The 20,142-nt window shown below is 43.1% G+C and overlaps 1 protein-coding gene and 1 long non-coding RNA gene across 2 annotated transcripts in view; one reads left to right on the plus strand and one right to left on the minus strand.

The window, feature by feature from the left end:
* Positions 1-20,142, minus strand: part of cacna1g (calcium channel, voltage-dependent, T type, alpha 1G subunit) — a 272,134-nt gene that overhangs the window by 88,241 nt on the left and 163,751 nt on the right. The window contains exons 11-13 of the mRNA XM_081600550.1: positions 4,785-4,936; positions 4,486-4,671; positions 952-1,066 (exon numbers count right to left, since the gene is read on the minus strand). Of these exons, the coding sequence (XP_081456676.1) occupies positions 952-1,066; positions 4,486-4,671; positions 4,785-4,936 (453 nt within the window). The remainder of the gene's footprint in view (positions 1-951; positions 1,067-4,485; positions 4,672-4,784; positions 4,937-20,142) is intronic.
* On the plus strand, positions 5,201-8,477 carry LOC145549094 (uncharacterized). The gene is made up of 2 exons (XR_014085044.1): positions 5,201-7,004; positions 8,348-8,477. It is a non-coding gene; the product is annotated as an uncharacterized LOC145549094 (long non-coding RNA).

Below are 20,142 nucleotides of genomic sequence, written 5' to 3' on the forward strand. Positions count from 1 at the left end.
TGCGGTGAAATCTAGCTCTAAAGACAAAAGACTTTAAGATTTTGTGGGAAAAATATAAAAACTGTGTGTTGCTCTTCCGTAACCCAACAATCAGGCACCACTTTGTGTTGCTCCACTGCATAAAAACACAACTGATTTGACTATCAGCATTAAGTCTGAACTCCTAGGCAGCTTTTCCTTCAGCCGACTGAAGTCTACACCTGTCACCTTTGGTTGATCGATTGATTTATTGATTTACATAGTGCTCAACAACAACCAACTAAACAGTTTAGAGTAAAAATCACATTACAAGAAAAAAAAAAAAAACACAATAAAAACAATAAAAAGAAGAGAAGCCTCTACGTTACATGGTATTAAAAGACTCTAAAGAAACGAGTTCTGAGCTTCGACTTAAAGCTGACCGATTGTTCCAGAGTTGAAAACGGCCTGTTTAAAAGTTCCTCATTACATATTCGATATTGATATATTACAAGCAGAAATGACCCGAAGGCGCAGAGCTAAGGCTAAATGACTGACTAGTGTCAAGAACATGAACAATGTCTAAACCCTGGGCATCCAGACGTCACCTTTTTGGTGAAAACTGTTGTAATTGTTGTAAAGCTGAGTCACATGTACAACTGAAGGCCTCAGTTTGAGACGCCCAGAACATATTTATTCCAGTTCCAACATTTTTAGCAGCAGTTTGAGCTCATTCTGCTGCACATCTGTCCCTCTTTACTGGGTTAAAACACTCATTTCAGTCATGGTGAACTTCAAAAGATATATATGCAGACAACGTCGCCTTGAAGAAAAATGGCCTCCCATCCATAAATCTGAATCTGCAGCTAAGAATTTAGCACTTTCTACAAAAGTTTTGCCAGTCATCAAGAAGCTCAAAGCCAGAGGCACAAGATAAGATTCTGGATGTTTCAAGGAGCGTCCCGACCGAACCGCATGGGAAAACGGCCTCACCTGAAACACGGTCACTATGGCCCAAAGGAGGGAGTCGAAGTTTTTTCTGTCCGGCAGCGTGTCTCCGTCCCTCTCAGAGCCAAACTTGCAGCCGAACAGATGCATCCCCAGGATGCTGAGGAGGAAAACGGGACAAACACAAACAGGAAGACAGAGGACAAATATTTACATCAGACGCCCATAGTAGATTCAGGACAAATAAACGGAGGGATTTCACTGGCTGGAAATGATCTCTGGCTCGTCCTTTCAGCGCAAAAATGTTGGACGTTTTTGTTTATCCCGTTTGGGATTTTGTAAAAAAAAAAAAAAAAAAGTCACCTGAATGTTAGATTTTGAAACTTTAACTACAATTCTCCAATATAGTTGAATGTCCCCGGAGTTCCCAAGTCTCTGTGACAGACTGGATGGGACTGGAGCTCCTGGTTGAGTTCAGCACCATGGACAGCGTGACCATCCATGAAGCATCAGTACTGCTGCCCTACAGGACGCTGGGGCCGCTGCAGGACGCTGGGGCCGCTGCAGGACGATGGGGCCGCTGCAGGACGCTGGGGCCGCTGCAGGACGCTGGGGCCGCTGCAGGACGCTGGGGCCGCTGCAGGACGATGGGGCCGCTGCAGGACGATGGGGCCGCTGCAGGACGCTGGGGCCGCTGCAGGACGATGGGGCCGCTGCAGGACGCTGGGGCCGCTGCAGGACGATGGGGCCGCTGCAGGACGATGGGGCCGCTGCAGGACGATGGGGCCGCTGCAGGACGCTGGGGCCGCTGCAGGACGATGGGGCCGCTGCAGGACGATGGGGCCGCTGCAGGACGCTGGGGTCGCTGCAGGACGATGGGGCCGCTGCAGGACGATGGGGCCGCTGCAGGACGATGGGGCCGCTGCAGGACGCTGGGGCCGCTGCAGGACGATGGGGCCGCTGCAGGACGATGGGGCCGCTGCAGGACGCTGGGGCCGCTGCAGGACGATGGGGCCGCTGCAGGACGATGGGGCCGCTGCAGGACGCTGGGGTCGCTGCAGGACGATGGGGCCGCTGCAGGACGATGGGGCCGCTGCAGGACGATGGGGCCGCTGCAGGACGCTGGGGCCGCTGCAGGACGATGGGGCCGCTGCAGGACGATGGGGCCGCTGCAGGACGCTGGGGCCGCTGCAGGACGATGGGGCCGCTGCAGGACGATGGGGCCGCTGCAGGACGATGGGGCCGCTGCAGGACGCTGGGGCCGCTGCAGGACGATGGGGCCGCTGCAGGACGCTGGGGCCGCTGCAGGACGCTGGGGCCGCTGCAGGACGATTGGGCCGCTGCAGGACGCTGGGGTCCGATGGGGCCCCTGCAGGACGATGGGGCCTGTAGAAGGTTCTTCTTCGTCTTGTCCAAAACATAGTGAGCTATGGTTGTTGACTGTGTAACTCGAGCGTTTTCATTGGAGTTTTGCGAAATAAACTAATTTTAATCAAAATAAAATAATAATGTTTTAAGCAAATTTATTTTCAAATTGTCAAATTGCCTGAAACCGATACAGAACAAATTTAACATTCTTAAATATAATTATTCATGCGCATTGAATTTCTATGAAAGAAATGTTTAGTAGATCTTTCTTTGCCTTTAGGTTTGAAGTTTTTTTTTTATTATCATTTTTCAAAAATATCCACATCCCACAGAAGAAAAGGTGTGTATATTCAATTTTTTTCTCCAACTTTTTTTTAATGTTTTCTTTAAAACAAAAAAAAAATCTAGAAATACGAGTAAAAAAGTAGGTCTTTAAAAACAAAATTCAATTTGTTGGTATTTCTCTATTTTTCTCTCCCCAAAGGTCACATAACACTCGTGGGAGGTGACCTTCTGCTCCAGCTCTTACATTTTATGCTAAACTCATTTTTGTCCGTTTATCACAAAAAAGTCTTAATAAAAACACTAAGAATTGTGGTGCAAATTTAACAAAAAATACATTAAAGTTGATTAGCTTGGATATTCAGCACATGCAGATTCAGACTAGAAGAGGAGACGGTCGTCTGTCGTCTGTCTGCCGTAACGTTCGCCGCGTGGATCGGCCGGTGAAAAAGACGGCGGTGAAACAAAAGCTGCGGAGAACAGAGAGGCCACGCTACATCAGACAAGTAATTGTGGGTGTTATTATTATGACACAGCAGAGGCTCCGCTGTGCAGTCTGCCTTTTATTGAGAAAAAAAAAACAGACAGCGGAGCTCAACTAGAGCCCAGGGATCAATGCAACGCTGGCTCAGCCTGGCAGCTGCTCGCTCAAATGGAGCTCTGTTTACGTGCGCGTACACAAGAGCAGCCGGAACGCCGTGTCTCCGTGTGAACGGCCGTGTTCTGGAGCGTGTCGCGCGTGTGCGTTACGCACCACACGGTTCCAGAAACCTTCACCTTAGCTCTCAAATACGATTAAAAGACAAAAAAATATTGTAGTTCCGAGCCAAACACCTAGAAATCCTCAAAGTGTAAAACATAATACATCACAGAATCCGTCTGCCTGTCGTTGTTTTCTTTCAGCAGGAAATTGATTTCTTTGTTGACTAAAAAATTATTTTTTAAAAGAACGGGAAGTGCAGCTGGTTATTAGGGATGCAAAAAAAAAAGGAGGATTAGATAATAAAGATCCACACTAACTATTCTGCTTACCTAAGACTTATGAAATATGAAATATGTAGAGAAGTGGGTTCAAGTTGAGGAAAAACCAAAAGCAGAGAGAAAACAACAGAATTTTTGCCACGGTGACAACATTTCTTATGTTGTCTCTTTTGGTACAAAATGTCGGATGAATTAGATGAATTTCCATATAAATGATCAAAAATACTCAGATAGAAAATGCAGCTTAGGAAGTTGAAATACGGTAGATGCAAATGTTGCTTGACATCCTATTGCCTGGTGTTTTCAAAGGAACCAATCCGGAAGCGCCATTTATTTTCCTTCTTGCTGACTGGCTGTAGCCCCAGGAGCAAAGATAGAGGAGACTTTAGATATTAGCTAAATATTAAGACATATTTGATGTTTGGACTATTAAAATAAGCAGCTGGAGACATTTTTGGAACGGGTCTGAAGTATTCACACATTTTAAACATTCTCAGGCAGATGTGGTCCTTGACCCCCATGACTACAGGGGGTCACTGGCATATTTTGTCCATCTATTTTTGTTCCTACAACCCCAAACAAAGCTGAAAATAAAGTCATAGTAATGATTCTTAAAGCTATAGCAGCACAGACATCCTGTATTCTTTCTAAAGTCAAGCAAAAGTTTGAATTTTATGCTGGTTAATGTCGAATGGAAGAACCAGATTCATGTCATTCAAGTTACTAATGAAGTCTTTTTGTCTTTATTTTGTGTTTACAGCCGCTAAGTGCAAAGAAACTCCATTTTAAATCCCAACAGGACGGAAAATGACAAGTGACAACTAAATCATAGAAGATGACTTTGGTGCCTTTCTCCACTGTCATTTAATACCACTGGGATGTCGCGGTGGAATTACAAAGCAGCTATCGTGGCAGCCGTCAATCGAACGACCTCCGACCTCCGCCTACCTGAAGATGAAGATGAAGAGCATGAGCAGCATGCAGAAGGTGGCCACGTTGTCCATGGTCTTCATCAGCACCACCAGCTGCCTCTGCAGGGCCGGCATGAAGCGCACCAGCTTCAGGACGCGCATCAACCGGAAGGTTCTCAGCACGGACAGGCCGCCGCCCTGCTGGCCGACGATCTCCCAAACGCTGCGGGGAAAACACAAAAAGCACCAGACACACGCTTACTCTCTTGTAAGGACAAGGACCGATCCGTTCTGATCTTTCGATCATCGCCAGATGTCGCGCGGTTTGGTCCGTACCTGATCACCACTATGATGCCGTCAAAGATGTTGTAGGGGTTCTTGATGTAGCCGAACGGCCCGTACACCAAGACCTTCAGCAGCATCTCCAGGGAGAAGAGGCTGGTGAAGACGATGTTGCTGATCTCCAGGGCGTTGGTCAACTCTTCAGGCTGCACAGACAGAGGCAAGGCAAGCAGCTGTTTAGTGCGCCCTGAAATATTTCACCTGAACTGAAGAGAAGAACGGAACGATGTCGGACGAGAGAATTGCTGGGGGAAAAAAAACCCTTCCGAAACTTTATTCACTCGTGGATCAATTACAGATGAAATTATGGTTGGAAGCCACATATAAGAGGGACACACGTAAACGGAGAGATGATCATTTCTGAGGGCAGTCGGTATGGCAACAAGGACATGCAGAGACAGACAGAAAGAAGTTGGTTTAAGGATGGAAAGAAAGGACACGAGAAAATGGATACAAGGATACATGAAAGGATGGATGCAGGGAAGAAGGATCATGAAAAATAAGGAAATGAAGGAAAGAAGGATGGAAGGGAGAAATGAAAAATGCAAGAAAGGAATTATGACCCAAAAAAGGAGAGGAGGAATTGATGAAAGCAGAAAAAAAAAGAAAGGGAAATGGAGGAAAGATTGAAAAAAAAGAAAAAGCAGATGAGCAGAAGGAAAAACACAAAGAAAGAAAATGGAAAACCATAAAGGATAGGGAAGATAGGGAGGACAAGAAGGAAGAAAGAGAGACTCCAGAAAGAAAGAGGGTAGGAAATAATTAATGGAAGATCTCCCAGTGAAGGAAAAAAGATGAGGGATAAAACAAATGAAAGAATTGAAGAAATGATGACCAATGATGGACAGGATGAGGAGACTAAGGGAGGCCAGAAGGTACATTTGAAAGAAAATGTTTAATGAAGAATGTTTAGTGGATAAAAGGAACAGGGAAAGAAAAACTCAATATGTAGACAACTAAAAAAAACATTTGGGAACAACATGTTTATATTAATCTACATTTTCTACAGTCATACTTAAAAAAAACAACAAACAAGCAAACCTGGAAAGCACTTATACCAAATTTCAGACTTTCTCACACCATGTAAGATTCCTGGTGAAACGACCAAAAAACAACACCCGCTGTGTCACACGCACACACACACACACACACCACACACACCAGGACACACGGCAGCGACTTCGTACTTTTCAAACAGGACAGATCCGGCCGGGTTTCTTTCCCTTGCATACAATAAATACACCCGACCTTTTTGTCGATCACAGCGCCGGTGCTGCTCAGAGCTCACCGGAGATCTCAACTGCCACTCACATCTCCATCAAACAGACTCTGTGTATGGCTGCGTCTGCGTGCGTGTGTGTGTGTGTGTGTGTGTGCGTGCGTGTGTGTGTGTGTGTGTGTGTGTGTGTGTGTGTGTGTGTGAGTGTTTGAGGCAAACAGGCAGCGAGAACACACAGACAGAGAGATACAGAACATGATCCCCGAGATAAAAGGCGCGGCACATCCAAATACGACAAGCTATGGAAATCAGACTTCTGTAGCGAGTGTCTGTAATTATCGACAAGGAGAACAGAGCCGGCGGGAACGCCGCTGTGCGCCTGCGGACGGCGCAAGGCGGGCTTCACGCGGCCTTTCATCTGTGTTCAATCATTGCACAACTCACAAGCAGCGCACCGTACACACTGCACATGACCAGGCACAGGGGACGGAGACCTGTAGGGCTCACACGCTAGCCATCAAGAAATGTGCATCAGTGTACAAGTGTGAACATGCGACTTTAAACAGGGTGTCTGTGTATCTGAAATTAAGGCCTTAAAATGTCAAATTCATTAGAAAACATTTTTTAAAATGTCATATGTTTATCAGAGGTCTTACATTTTGTTGTGTCAGGACTATTTTATCTCTTATATTCTACGTAGTTTATTATTCTCATGGGACTTTGTTGTCAGGCAGAAGGTTGAGTCGCTCATAGACATTGCCGCATTCTGTGACTCGAGGCAGTTTACTAGCTGCTAGCATACCCTTGCTAGCTGGGTTTTTGCATCTTTCATAGATAAGTGTAAGTTTACTGTCACTTTGATGGACGAGGTTTATCTTTTGAGCTGTATGAGTAGCACACAAATATCTTCAATGCATTTTATGACTCCAGGCAGTTGATGCTACCGCGAACTATCTGCTAGCATACCACTGCTAGCTTTTTTGCATACATCATTGGTAAGTGTAAATTTATCATCAATGTGTTGGACAACTTTCCTCTTCTGAGTTGAGTCGCGCTCAGTTCTCTTCATTGCGTTCTGTGACTCGAGGCAGTTGATGCAATCATTAACAAGTTGCTAGCATGACCTTTGCTAGTTAGCTTTTTGCGTCTAACATGTATAAGTGTGCATTTATCGTTAGTTTCTTAGAGGATGTTCATCTTCTGGTCTGTTGAGTCACACACAGACGTCTTCACTGCATCATGTGACTCAAGCCAGTTGAGGCTACCAGTACTTTGCTACCAGACCTTTGCAAGCTAGGTTTTTGCATTTATCCCGGCTGAGTCTAAATGTATCGTCATTTTGTTGGATGATCATCTTTTGAGTTGTTTGAGTCGCATGCAGACGTCTTCATCGCATTCTCTGACTCGAAGCAGTTGAGGCTACTGCTACCTAGCTGCTCACATACCATTGCTTGCTAGCTTGTCAAATGTTTTGCGTCTATTGTGGTTTAGAGTAAATTTATTGTCAATTTGCTGGACAACGTTTGTCTGAGCCACTGGATCACTTCTGCTGTCAACCCCGTAATACACGACATGCATTCTGCGAAAAATAGTTTGGAGCTATTAAACCATTTAAAATATGCCAACTTGCTTTTGTACATTTCTGTCACGAAATATATATTTCATTCATAATGGTTTTGCGCTCAACTGGTAATGTAATGTAACGTAAACACCGCGTGTGTCAGTGAATCCAGCATGGTGGGCTGCCACTAATCACAACACACCGTGACTGTTGAGGCGGGGATTACTCAACACTTGCGTTTGTACACACACTGAAGGAGAGATGCTGAGATTAGCATCCGCTGCTTGAATAGCAGCTCCTCCTCAACCGCCGAGGCACCATTTTGTCTCCAACGCATGAGCAGCAGAGACGATGACACACCGCCATTGCTGATTTCAGTCATTATTTAGCTCATACAGCTGGGAAAAAATATAAAAATTCCAGTCTGGTTGAATCAAATTCCAGAGGGTTCCGTTCACACCAGATCAAAATCACACCGTGACATTGATGAAGAAATGTGTCCAACTGTGACAAAGTGGTTCAGATTGAGTTTACCACTTGTCCCTTATTCTTATTTCTGATTTATTACATCTTTCTATAGTTGGTCATAATTTAACTTAAACGTTGCTCTTGTAACTTTGCTTCACTCACTATTTGGTGTTTGTTGGTTTTGCTTTTGTTGGTCTGTAATGTTTGTTGTATTGTCCTCTAATTGGTGAATTAAAGTGAAGTTCATCTGAGTCTGAATGAGAAAGTGCTGCTTGTTGCTCGGGATGAAGTCATTTTTGTTTCCCACAGGAGCTGTCGATGTGCAAAGGCAGGAGAGGCGAACCTCTGCAGAGTTTCAGCTCGTTTATTTTCCTTCCATTTTCTGATTGTTGTCCAGATAAAAAAAAAAAACCTGATGAAATAAACTCAATTTTATGGCTGTGTGAAGATTTTCAAAGGGCAGGACACTTTTATGAACCACCGTACGTTGAAGCAGCATCAAACACATCAGTGTTGCTCAAAAAGATCTGCAGATTAGAGGCTAACAACCAAACAGACAACAAAAAAAAAACAAAAAAAACGGGCAACTCATTTGCCCACAGCGAACGACGAGCTTTCCTCCGTTTCATCCCGCCTCTTCGTCATTGTCTGGGTTCACAGACGCAGACGAACCCCTCTATTTTGTCTGATCCCGCCCGCCGCCTCATCGTGGCCATTCATCCTCCGCCGCTCTGATCAGCGCGGCCGCCGGCGCGCGCTGCGTCATCAAGGAAGGTTAAGAGGGTAAACGGATGCGAGGGCCGCTCAGATGTCCGTGTGTTCTCCCCAGATGAATGCCCTCACGTAAAAATATGTCCACACACACACACACACACACACACACACACACACACGCACACACACAACCTCTGATGTTGCATGAATAAACACAATCAGGGAGATCCGCTCACCAGGAACGGTCCCAGTCGTGCACACGTCCCGCCGCCTAACGGGATGCGGCGGATAAGCCAGAGCAAGCGTTACGCTGTTTATGAGCTGAGACTCGGACGGCAGACATCTGGCCCTGACACCGAGCTTCAGGTCATTATTCTTCCCCCCCACCACTGTTTCTCCTCGGCTCGTGTGTTGGGACATTCCTCATACAGACGTCGTTCGAAGCTCACCGTGCCGTAAAAAAAAAAAAATAAAGTCTCTCTCACACTCAAACACACACGCAGACACACACGCATCCACACGAGACGTGGAAGCGAAGCGAAACAGAAAAGGCTCGCGAGCCCCCTCCACCCCCCGGCCCGTCGCGCAGGACAAACGTTGTTAGCGACTAATAGCCGGGAAGGAGGCGTCTGCTGCTACCTGGAGGGAGATTAATGCCTCCACTGTGTGATTGTGTGAGTGATGAAGATGCTGTTGATTTTCTAATTGCTTCCTTTGGTGGCTGTTTCCTGGCTAATGAGGCTCAGAGAGCATTAGCAGGTAAAGTGTGCTGGATGAGGGATAGCATAATCTGGTTAGCGCTAATGTAACGTCGCCAAATCTGATGCGATCTAATCTAATCGAGGATCTGGAACGGCAGCACTCTGCGTGTCCAGATTTGTCTGTCTTTTGTTCAGGGCACATCTTGAGGCACGGGGCACACACACACACACACACACACACACACACACACACACACACACACACACACACACACACACACACACACACACACACACACACACACACACACAGACACACACACCACACACACACACGCACACACACACACAGAGGTGGTAAAACTCTACAGCAGTGACTCAGTGTTACTTTAGGGTGGATGAAACAGGTGACATTTGTTTTGTAACAAATTGTAAAAGGTTTTTGATCTGATGGAGTTTATCCTGGTTAAAAAAAGGTTGAAGGTGAAGAAAGGACAATTTTAACTCCATTTATGTTTTTGTAGTGTACATCCTGTGGAAAAATCTGGTGGAACCTATAAGCCACATTGAAAGAGCCTTCATTAGACACTGCAGGCCTAATGAGTTCCTTTTGTTTTTAAAACTAAATATTTAAACTATTTAGCTGTAAGGGTCTGCACTGTGATGTCTGAATTTCAGTCAATGAAATTCAAAAATAAAAAAAAAAATTACAAGCTGGAACCTTTGTTGTGCGTTTCTGGTACGCTAGTATATCCGACGTACAACATTTATCTGCATACAAAGCGATGGATGACGACGCCCACTGGGGGTCTTGCTTATTATATAAAAAAAATGTATCAAATGGCATGCTGGAAAAACTTACTGTTGTGTTCCAAGTTATGCTAAAAATCGTAGCTTATCACAGAACCTATTCAAGACTAAATTAGAATTTCCATGATAAACATGTAGCGGTAGCATAGACGTTTCCCATCACTAGCTTCCCTAACGTCAGCATCCACAAACCACTTTTCTAAAAACATTACTTTCAAAGCAGTTTTAGGAATGATCAGGGGTTTTGTGAAACACTTGAAAACTGAATGGCTACTTGCGTTGTGGATGTCTGTGCTGCTGCTACATGTTTAGCACTGAGATGCCATTTTAGTCTGGAATAGCTTCTCTGATAGGCTAACTCATTTTAGCACCACTTGAATACAACAGCAGTCTTTTCCAGCGTCCCATCAGATCGTTTTTGGAAAGCAAAATTTAACCCCACGGGAACAAAAGAGGCAGATTTCTCAACTATCGTCGTTTTGCGGGTGTAGCTTGTGCGTCAGATTTACAAGTGTACCAGAAACACAACACAAAGGTTCCGGTTTGGGACCTTTGCAAGTAGAAAAAAGAAAACAAATATAATTTATTGTATTTCAATTTTTAACATGTCAAAATTCATGTGATTAATTTATCAAAATTAAAGTTCATGCCCTAGTTGAAATATTGAGAAAATGTTATTTTTTATCCTCTTTGTGGACGGTTTTTCATATTCAATATGAGTTTCATTTATTTATATCTAAGCAGAGACAATTCCTTCTAAAATCCAAAAAAATCCTAACAGGAGTAAAAACAATAACTGTTAAGGAATGGTTTCTTGACCTCAGAAGTGGGTAAAAAAAAAAAAAAAAAAAGAACTTTGTCTCCACAGGCGATGTGTAATTTGACATTTCATTGAAGCAGCAAATAACAGAATCCATTATTTGATCACACGATTGATTCTTCCTTTTTGATTTCACGGCCTTCAGGGCTGGAAAAGCACTCGCTCTCCGGAGCCCGGATTAGGAAACATTGTTTTGCCTTCTCTACATGTAAGTATTGTTGAACTAAGACTCTTTTCTTAGCCCAGCCTTGGAGGGCAGCCAGCGTCTTCGGATTTTGAACTTTGCGTCGACAGATGAAAAGCAAAACAAATATTGTCTCTGGTTTAGGCAGCGAGGAAAGAGAACGGGTCTGTCGTCTGTCTCTCTTGGTTTGACGTGTGTCAATATGCAGAGAAAATTCTCCAAATGTTATAGATGTTTAACATGCATATGGACAGGCTGTACAATAATCAATGCATTTATATTCCTAACACCCAAAGCCGCTTTCCCCAAACCTCTTAAAAGACCTTCCTTATGTTAAACTGTTTATCACTCCTACATTTTTTCCCCCAACAGAACTAATAGACAGGCTTGTAATACTGCTAAATATGCAACAAATGAGCGTTTCCCTGGTGACAGGATGAGGCAAAAATGGAGAACGGGCACCATGTTTCTGATGGCGAATCTCCATTTTTCTTACAAAGCCAGTTCGTCTGGCTGCTGCCAAATGAAAAGCAGCACGGGGAAACGGTTTCCTCTAGAGTTCTGGAATGAAAAGTGCTTGTTCACGTGGAAAAGTGCAGGTCCAGGACCTGCCTGAATAAAGGCGAGTCTAGTTTTGGTGTTTGGAGCGGCATTAATGTGGTAAACACACACACACAGACAGAGACAGAGACAGAGAGAGAGAGAGAGAGAGAGGACAAAAAGAGGCGAAACTCGAAGTAAAGTCATCAGGATGGATTCCTGCTGCTAAAGAGAATGTTAAGAAGGTAGAGACAGGATGTGGAAAGACGGCATCAAGCTCTGCTTTAGAGCTGCAAACATATGATATCTGTTTTTAAATGCTGTGATAACTAAAATATTTAGTAGGAGACTGACAGAAATGAGTTGGCGCCACATTACACCAAAGGACACAACGGCTCAGACGGACGGAGCGGACATTCAAACTGGTATCCATTGGTTACAGTACAAACCCCTTCCCGACGTGCCAATCACCCCATTAGGGCAAAATTCAAACACCCATTCCGGATGCAGACGAACGCTTTAAACTCCACACAATTTCAGACAAAAACAGGGTTCTCATTGAAAATGTTTCATTTGTGTAGATTGAAAATGAACCTCCTTCATCTCATTTACCTTCATCTCTAAAACGCTCCTCGTTGTTCAAACGCATTTTGTTCCTTTCACCCTTCAACTCTTCGCCACCTTCGCCCTTGTGAAAGCAAACCCGCAAGATCAAACACATTTAGCGCTCAAACAAACTCCATCGCGCCTCGGCGTTTCCTCACACTTACGACGTTTAAAGACAAACACCTCTGCTCCGTCTTAAAAAGGGATTTGCTTTCAGGGTTCACGCAGACAGAAGAGCCGCCCGCCCGCGGGAAATGTAAACCGAGTGACCCGGAGTGCATTTGGATCACTTTGTGCTCGTGTAACTGCTCCGTGTTTGATCAATATTGATGTCGGTTGCCGAAAAAGCTTTCCGTCATAACACTGGCGGCGATTTTTCAAAACGGGAAGCATGCGTTTTAGCGTGGCCTATCCGTTGACACCTTTGGCTTTTCTTCTCGATCTGTTTTGGCCTCAGCGCTGCTCCTCCAGGGTCAGAGTGGCTGTGAAGACAGGGAGCTTGAGGATGGGGATGGGGAGGGAGGCTTGGATGAGAAGTAAGAGAAAGAGGCCGGGTTTCCAAGTAAATAGACGGCGTCGCGTCACATTTTTGGCAGACGCGCACCTTCCATTAGCTCCACCATAAATGGTAACGCTCTTAAACAGCTTGGAGAGATAAAAAGCAGACGGCCTCTCCTTACTGGTGAAACCCATCCTTTGCAGAGAACAATGTGAGCACCGGTTTGTTTGTGTGAGTGAAAGCTTTAAGACTGAAAGTACCAATAACAGCAGAGGGCAGTGGTCTGGTCCATGTCACTGGAGTGGGAGGTCAAAGTCTAGGTCTAGATATCCAGCAGAGTGACGGAGCGGTACCATGTGTTGTTGGCTGTGCTATGTCCGAGGGCAACCTGCTGATATTAAAGCATGACTGGGATCAGCCCAGTTTGCTGTCATGACGATCATCACCTCTGGAGAGCGTTTGGAGATTTAGGATTACAGCCTGAAGCGTTCCATCCTCTTTGATCCAATGAGGAACATTTTCAGCTCAGAGACAAAATAGTTACGGAGGATTTCGATGTACGAATTTCCTCCAGACAGCATGGCGGACTGAACACACTCATCTGTCAATTCCTTCTTGTAGCAAAAAGAGAAAAAAATAAAAAGTCAACTTTTCTTTTTTCTTAGATGAAACCAAATTCACTTCCCTTCATTGTAAAATATCAACTTTTACAACCAATCAGAGCCAGGAGGAGAGTCTTAACACTGTCAATCAATGTGGTGTACTTGCTGCTAAATGTGCTACTGGCAGAGAAACAACTTACTGCTGCAGGAAAACCCTTTATCCGCCATCATTGGTGGCCATAGTAACTAGCTTTAGCATTCACAACAGGCTATGCTAACTCCAGTGCAACATAGAGCAAGAGAGGAGAGTGAGGAGAGATAAGCAGCGCCACACAGAGGGTGATTGGCAGTACCAGGACCCTCCTGGTACTGTCAGGAGATTGGGTCTCCTGACAGTACCAGGAGACCCAATCAGAGGCCTCCTGCCTCTGATTGGTCGTTTCTAGCTAGCTCTAGGAGAAGAAAGAGGAGCACAATTTTTTTTACAGGTTTTATGTCTCATAGCATAATGTCACTACATAGTGTCAGAGTCAACAAATACGTTAAAAAACTGTTTTTTGATAAAAGTTACTTCCTGCAGCTTTAAGTTCCGATGAAAAACAATACTTTTTTTTGTGATTTGCACAGCAGTGCTCTATCGCCGCCTCCTGGAGTGGAGTGAGTGATTGTGGACGAATTGACTCGATTACAGTGGGGTGTGGATCCCACTGATTTTTCACAATAGGACCCAAGCGCTTTTCAGCAGCTTTCATACGAGTACAGAAAGCGGAGTACCGGCGTGTCCTTTGGCTGCCATAATTTGTAATTTAGAACCCCATTAAGCAGCATGTAATTACGCTGAGCCCAGACATTTATTGTCCTTAACAAATAAATAGCGCTCAGAGTTTGATTCACTTTTCACGCGTACCACATGTACTGCACACTTAATCTGCGCATAAATTATGCATCAGGGTGGCTGTTGTGTCCTCATAAATTCTTCTTAAGACACAGCCAGAGCTCTGCAACCTCATTTTCTGCTGAGTGACACCCGACGTGGGATTCATTTTATGCGTCATGAGAGGATCTCTCATCCACTTGAAGAACAAGGAAGGGCGGCTGGGAAACAGGTCAACGTGATCAATAAGAAATCATACTTTACTCAGCTGGAGAGGTGTTTCTTAAAGGCATAGTGTCCCTTTGTTGTAAACTTTGATTTCCTCTCATATTGTGATATGGAAGGCGTAGAAATGAGAAGAAGAGCATTTGAACAGAATAGCATACTTGATTATAGTATGATAAGCTGTTGTAGCTTCATCAGAACTAGACAGGCAATGCAGGACGACTAGCTACTATAAAATGTTATTTGTGCTAATCCTAAAGCAACTTTAGGATTGCTACATAAACATAGGAACTGATGAAAGACGTTAAGCGCTAAATTCAACCATATTGATACCCCTTGTGTCAATAGCTGCGTTTCCATTGACCACACAAATGCTCAATTTGACATTACAAATATAAATTTGCCTAATGGAAACACCCCGCTTTTGAAAAAAAAAACCTCTGTTTTCTATAAAAAGTTTTGACGCTAGGTTGAGATAGATCTTTACAGGTCGTATCAAAATTGGTATATTTCGCAAAACTGCAACAGAAACACTATTTACACACAAGTCACATAATCAATAACCGGACGCCGTCACCATGAAGAAAATGGCAACAGGAAGTAGTTGGAGGACCACGGTGCATGTTCTTTAATGACTTATCAAAACCTAAAACCTAAACCAAGCTATTCACGTGTGATTTTAACTGCGCAAGTGCAAAACTAAGCTTTTTTTTCCCCAAGATTAGCAGAATATTGATAATGTTTTGCACACATCTATAATGGAAACATGCCTGATAACATATCTTGGTGGCCAAATTTGTTACTACAGAACTAACAGTACGGTTGTGCTTTATGAAGTGATTCTTTGGAACAGACATTTCACTCATAGTTTCAAGTTTACAGTTGTCCAGAATTGCTAACTCTGTTGCTAATTTTGGCTAACCGACCAAAGTAGTGCTTTGGTCAGAAAGCAGATAGGACATGTGTAGATGTTAAACTCTTCACCATCTAACTACTGCCTGTAGTTGTGCAATGATGCATTCTGGGTACAGAATAAATGTAATTTGCTCCACCGTTACGGGTGGAGAAAGTGAGGAGAGGAAACAATGAGAAAACGGTCTTCAACCACTTCAAATTAAGAGCATAAAGATGGATATCAAACTACTTGAAGAAGTCTTAAGTTGACATATATCAAACTTGATCAATTTTCAAAACAGTGAAGAAAATTAGAACTTAAAATTTCAGTTTGAAAGAAGCTAAGTGCGCTAAACGTTTTTTAAAGTTAGCAAAAAACGCTAAAGCGCTAAGGCAAAAGTTAGCTCTATTAGCAGAAGTGTGCCCAACACAAAATAAGAAAAAAAAAAGTCACTAAACATTCCCATTACCCTACATATCATAATAAACATTGTTTTATTCTACAACCTTCTCCATTCAGTTTATTATCAGCAGATTTATCCAAGTTTCTGCAACTGGTGTTTTCATAAACATGGAGGCACTCTAAATACGGCAAATAAAAAGGCTGACCCTTAAAAACTCGACAACAGGGAAGAGTTAAAAGTCAACCTCTCCGCAAGGAAAAAGTTCCAGAGACCTTTTAAGGTCTTTGCAGGCTGATCGACATCCCATAAGACACGGAGATCAATCAGTGAAGCTTCCCTTTAAATATTTTAGCAACCTGTCTGGAACCTGAGGAATCAGTTTCAGCCACACCAAAAAAAATGTGTTGAAGAGGGACATAAAGAAGTTCGAGGATAACCTTGAAGCAAACGGCCAGAGGTTTGGTTCCTTTTCAGCGACTGGACGATCGGTAGGAGATGATGAAGATTATGAATTTTCAATACAGGATTTGATCAAAGTACAATGTTTTTAAAAAGTATGCTAAGAAAAAAAAAAACGGCATCAAGTCTGTGTTGTAGGCTTCGTAGTCACCTGGTGTCAAACATTTGAAAACGGAAAGAGCTGAAACAAATGTGTCATCCATCTTAATGACGTTTGGGAATCTCAAACCACTTTCCATTCTTGAAAATGATTAAAGCCCACTTCATACTTTTCCAGATTGGTATGTAGTCTACAGTATAGATCGTTTCTGCTCGAGAAGAAATGACATGAGGCTACGATTTATCAACGACAAATTTACATCATCAGAAAGTCATTATTGGTATCTCTCATCATTCACCGTGGCGCATTATTGATTGATCTCCAAAACGGTCACTAATGAGCTCATGAGCAGCGCAAGGAGGGAGGGAACAAAGTTCAGTAGAATCGGTGGAAGAACGGCAGAGGCATGAGAATAAAAAGAAATGCTGAAACCGAAGAGGAAAACAAAAGACAAAAAGACTAGAGCTAGAGGGCGAGTTTAAAAAAAGTCAGAAGAAAAAAAAAAGAAAAGAAGGTTGGAAGAACGCTGATGACTAAAACGCTATAAAACCTTCTCTCTCTCTCTCTCCGAGTTCTTTCCATCTGGATGCGTTTAGAAACACTGGGTCAAGGACCGAAAGTAACCCTGGGAAACCTGGCCCGTCTCCAGGATCCCGCTACAACACCAACACATGCAAACAATACAACAAACGCTTGTGTCACTGCGCTTATGTAACGTCGCTCTGGATCACACGTGCCAAATGCAAAACAAGAGACTCAAAACACAACAAAACCTGTGCTCGGCAAAACCACTTGGTGCTCTTAATGAAGTAAAACAACGAGGGGAACACGGAGTGCAACAGGGAGAACGGCTTTGTTGAAAGAGCAAGGTAAAGATCCGTGTTAGCGGGGGGAAAGACGATGGATCTCGTTTGAGTTCCCCTCGATAACTGCAGCAGGAGAGGCTCTGGTCTGGCTGCGTTTGTCTGGAACTGATCAACTCAACGTTTTAAAACCACTGCTCTTACACAGTGGGTAATTGTTCTTTGGTGGAACAACTGTAAAAGAACTTTCTCACCCAAAACAATTTCTTAAGCTTCATTAGCTTTTTTTTTTTTTTTTTTTTTGCAGCTTCGCTCTACTTTGCATTCCAAACGCCTCACCGGGGCTTTCACACTAAACAGTTCGCTGCGTGAGTTTTCTCTTCACGTTTTGTCTCAGACTTCATTGTGTTTTAATATTACATGATAGTGAAAGAGTTTGGGCATGTTTCTGATATTGGATGTCTAAGCTAATGTGTAGAATTTTGGCCCAGACATCTCTTACGGAATTTTAGGTGTCCGTCACAAAATTGCACGATTGTCAACCTGTTTCAGTCAATATTGAGATACATTAAGAAAATCACAAAATTAAACTGAAACTGTCATTTACTAACTCAGCACTTTACCAAAAATCTCGACTGATCACACATCAGTCGAGATTTTAATACCACTGTGAGCGCATTAAGTGGTTATCTACAAACCAAATTATGTTCATTAACCCCCAAGGCAACATTCTATCAACATGGCGTCATTTCTGTTTTGAAAGCAAAATAGAGGCTCTTGATGCTATATGAGTGAATTTTTCAACATGGAAGCAAAGCCTTTACTTTCCAGATGTCAGCCATTGTTCAGTGTTACTTTAGATTTACATGGTATTTGGTTCAATCCACCGGTACAGTACAAAAATGTCAATATGTTGTCATGTTTTCCACTTTTCTCTGTGTTTAGCATTTTACTAAACAAAAAATCTAATTCTTTTTCTGCACATTGATGTTATTTCAACATCTCGCCTGAAAAAAAACGGCTTGGAAATTGTTCATACCGCATCAAAAGGAGCACTTTTAGATATTTTCGGTTTGGACTTTGTAACCACAGCTGTGAATCTATTACAAACTGTGTTGATATTCTGCTAAAGTAAAAAAAAAAAAAAAAATAAAAAAAAAAAAAAGCAAAAACACAATCTAGCAATTGCTGTGTTTCAATTGACAAAGAAATGTAATTAAAATCAAGAGTGCATAAGTTTGTTCACGCAATAAGTCATTAAAAAACTACATGCCACGAAATCATCCTCATAGCACTTCCTGCCATCTTCTTAGACATTTCCGCCAGTGGAAACATCCGATTTTTGATCATGACTCGTGTTATGCGATACAGCTGAAAAACCACCTCATCCTGTTACCAAAACTTATTGAAATTATGAGTTTTCAAAATTGGCGCGTTTGGATTAAGCACATTTATTTTCGCAAATCCCATTTGCGCTGTTATAGTGTCCATGGAAACGCAGCTATTTTTGAATGTTTTCACTTTTTTTTGGACCTCACATATCTTTAATTCCAAGCCTAAACTTAAATAACTTTCTAAACCCAAATGAAGCACGTAGGTCTAAACTAGAGCTACTAAGAAAGTTAGGTCTACTCATAGCTTTGAAGTTGAACGATCTATTGCTCATTGGGAGATTAATCATTCTTTTATAAGCCAACACAAAGTAGAGCAAAATTGTAAATTGGGAACAAAGCGATCCTCTGATTTTGAGTGGTAGGCTTTTGCTTTTAGCTCTCTTGAGCCAACACTTAAATTCAAACTCACTCATCTGTACGCATTAGTTCTCAGGACTTTGACTGGTCCATTCAAACACATGATGGTGCTCGATGTCCTGCGGTTTTTAGGCGCGTCCCAGACAAACGGTCCTGACCCTTGAAGGTTTTTTTCCAGTAACGACCATATTTCATTCCTTCATTGAATTAAACTCATTCCGTCTTCACTTCAAGTCAGATCAACTAAGCCGAAGAAGACAAGAAGAACAAGCAAGTTGCTGTTTTGAGGTTATGTGCAGCATCAGCTTCCTAATGATTACCTAACAGAAGTGCTGAATTCGACAACTATTGGTTTGCTAGCAAGAGATGTACTGGGACAGCAGAGGGAGCTCATACTTTGGAGAAAGGAGAAGAGAGACCGCTAGAAGTGGTTTTCGTTTTAGTTTACGGCTCCTCAGAGAATTTCCTGTGTCGTAAAAGCTAAATTTGAAGGAATCTGTTACATGATGCGCAAAATCTACAATCCTGCAGTGAATTTCAGGCCCTGGTCACATGACTTTAACATGCTAACGAGTGAAGACCGCCAAAAGTCAGCGTCCTTCATGTTATGTAAAGCCTCACCGCAATATCAGCGACATTTTTTCTTATTGTGAACCGTGAGCTCATTGCAGCTTTGCTGATATTCATACTAAGGGGGAAGAACGGCTCTGCAAGACTCTTTTCTTAGATACATGACTGCATTTGTGCTCATCTCACGCATCTGTTTTGAGTTTTAGCCCATCTGCTCCTGCTGGGCACATTTACACCTCATATTAGCAGGTAACTACCCTTATCTAAACAGGATATCATATTACACAGTGACTCACAGCCTCGGGTTTTAACGTGATCCAAGTGAAGGTAGGACAGGAAATAAAAAATTTTAAAAAAACTAAAGACACATTAAGAGCAATAAATTTTCTTCCAGATGGTAAAACACCAATTACAAATTCTCTGTCCTTCAACGTTTCCTTTCTCGGCCCACTTTCTCTCTCACGTGGCTGTAATTATGCTTGTGTAAACAAGCCAGGCTGGAGGGAGACATCAGGGATACAATTCGGGCATATGGGAGCAATGTTGCT

The sequence above is a fragment of the Poecilia reticulata genome, chromosome 19, assembly GCF_904066995.2.
Source record: "Poecilia reticulata chromosome 19, P_reticulata-male-v2, whole genome shotgun sequence".
In the NCBI taxonomy this organism is placed as follows: domain Eukaryota; kingdom Metazoa; phylum Chordata; class Actinopteri; order Cyprinodontiformes; family Poeciliidae; genus Poecilia; species Poecilia reticulata.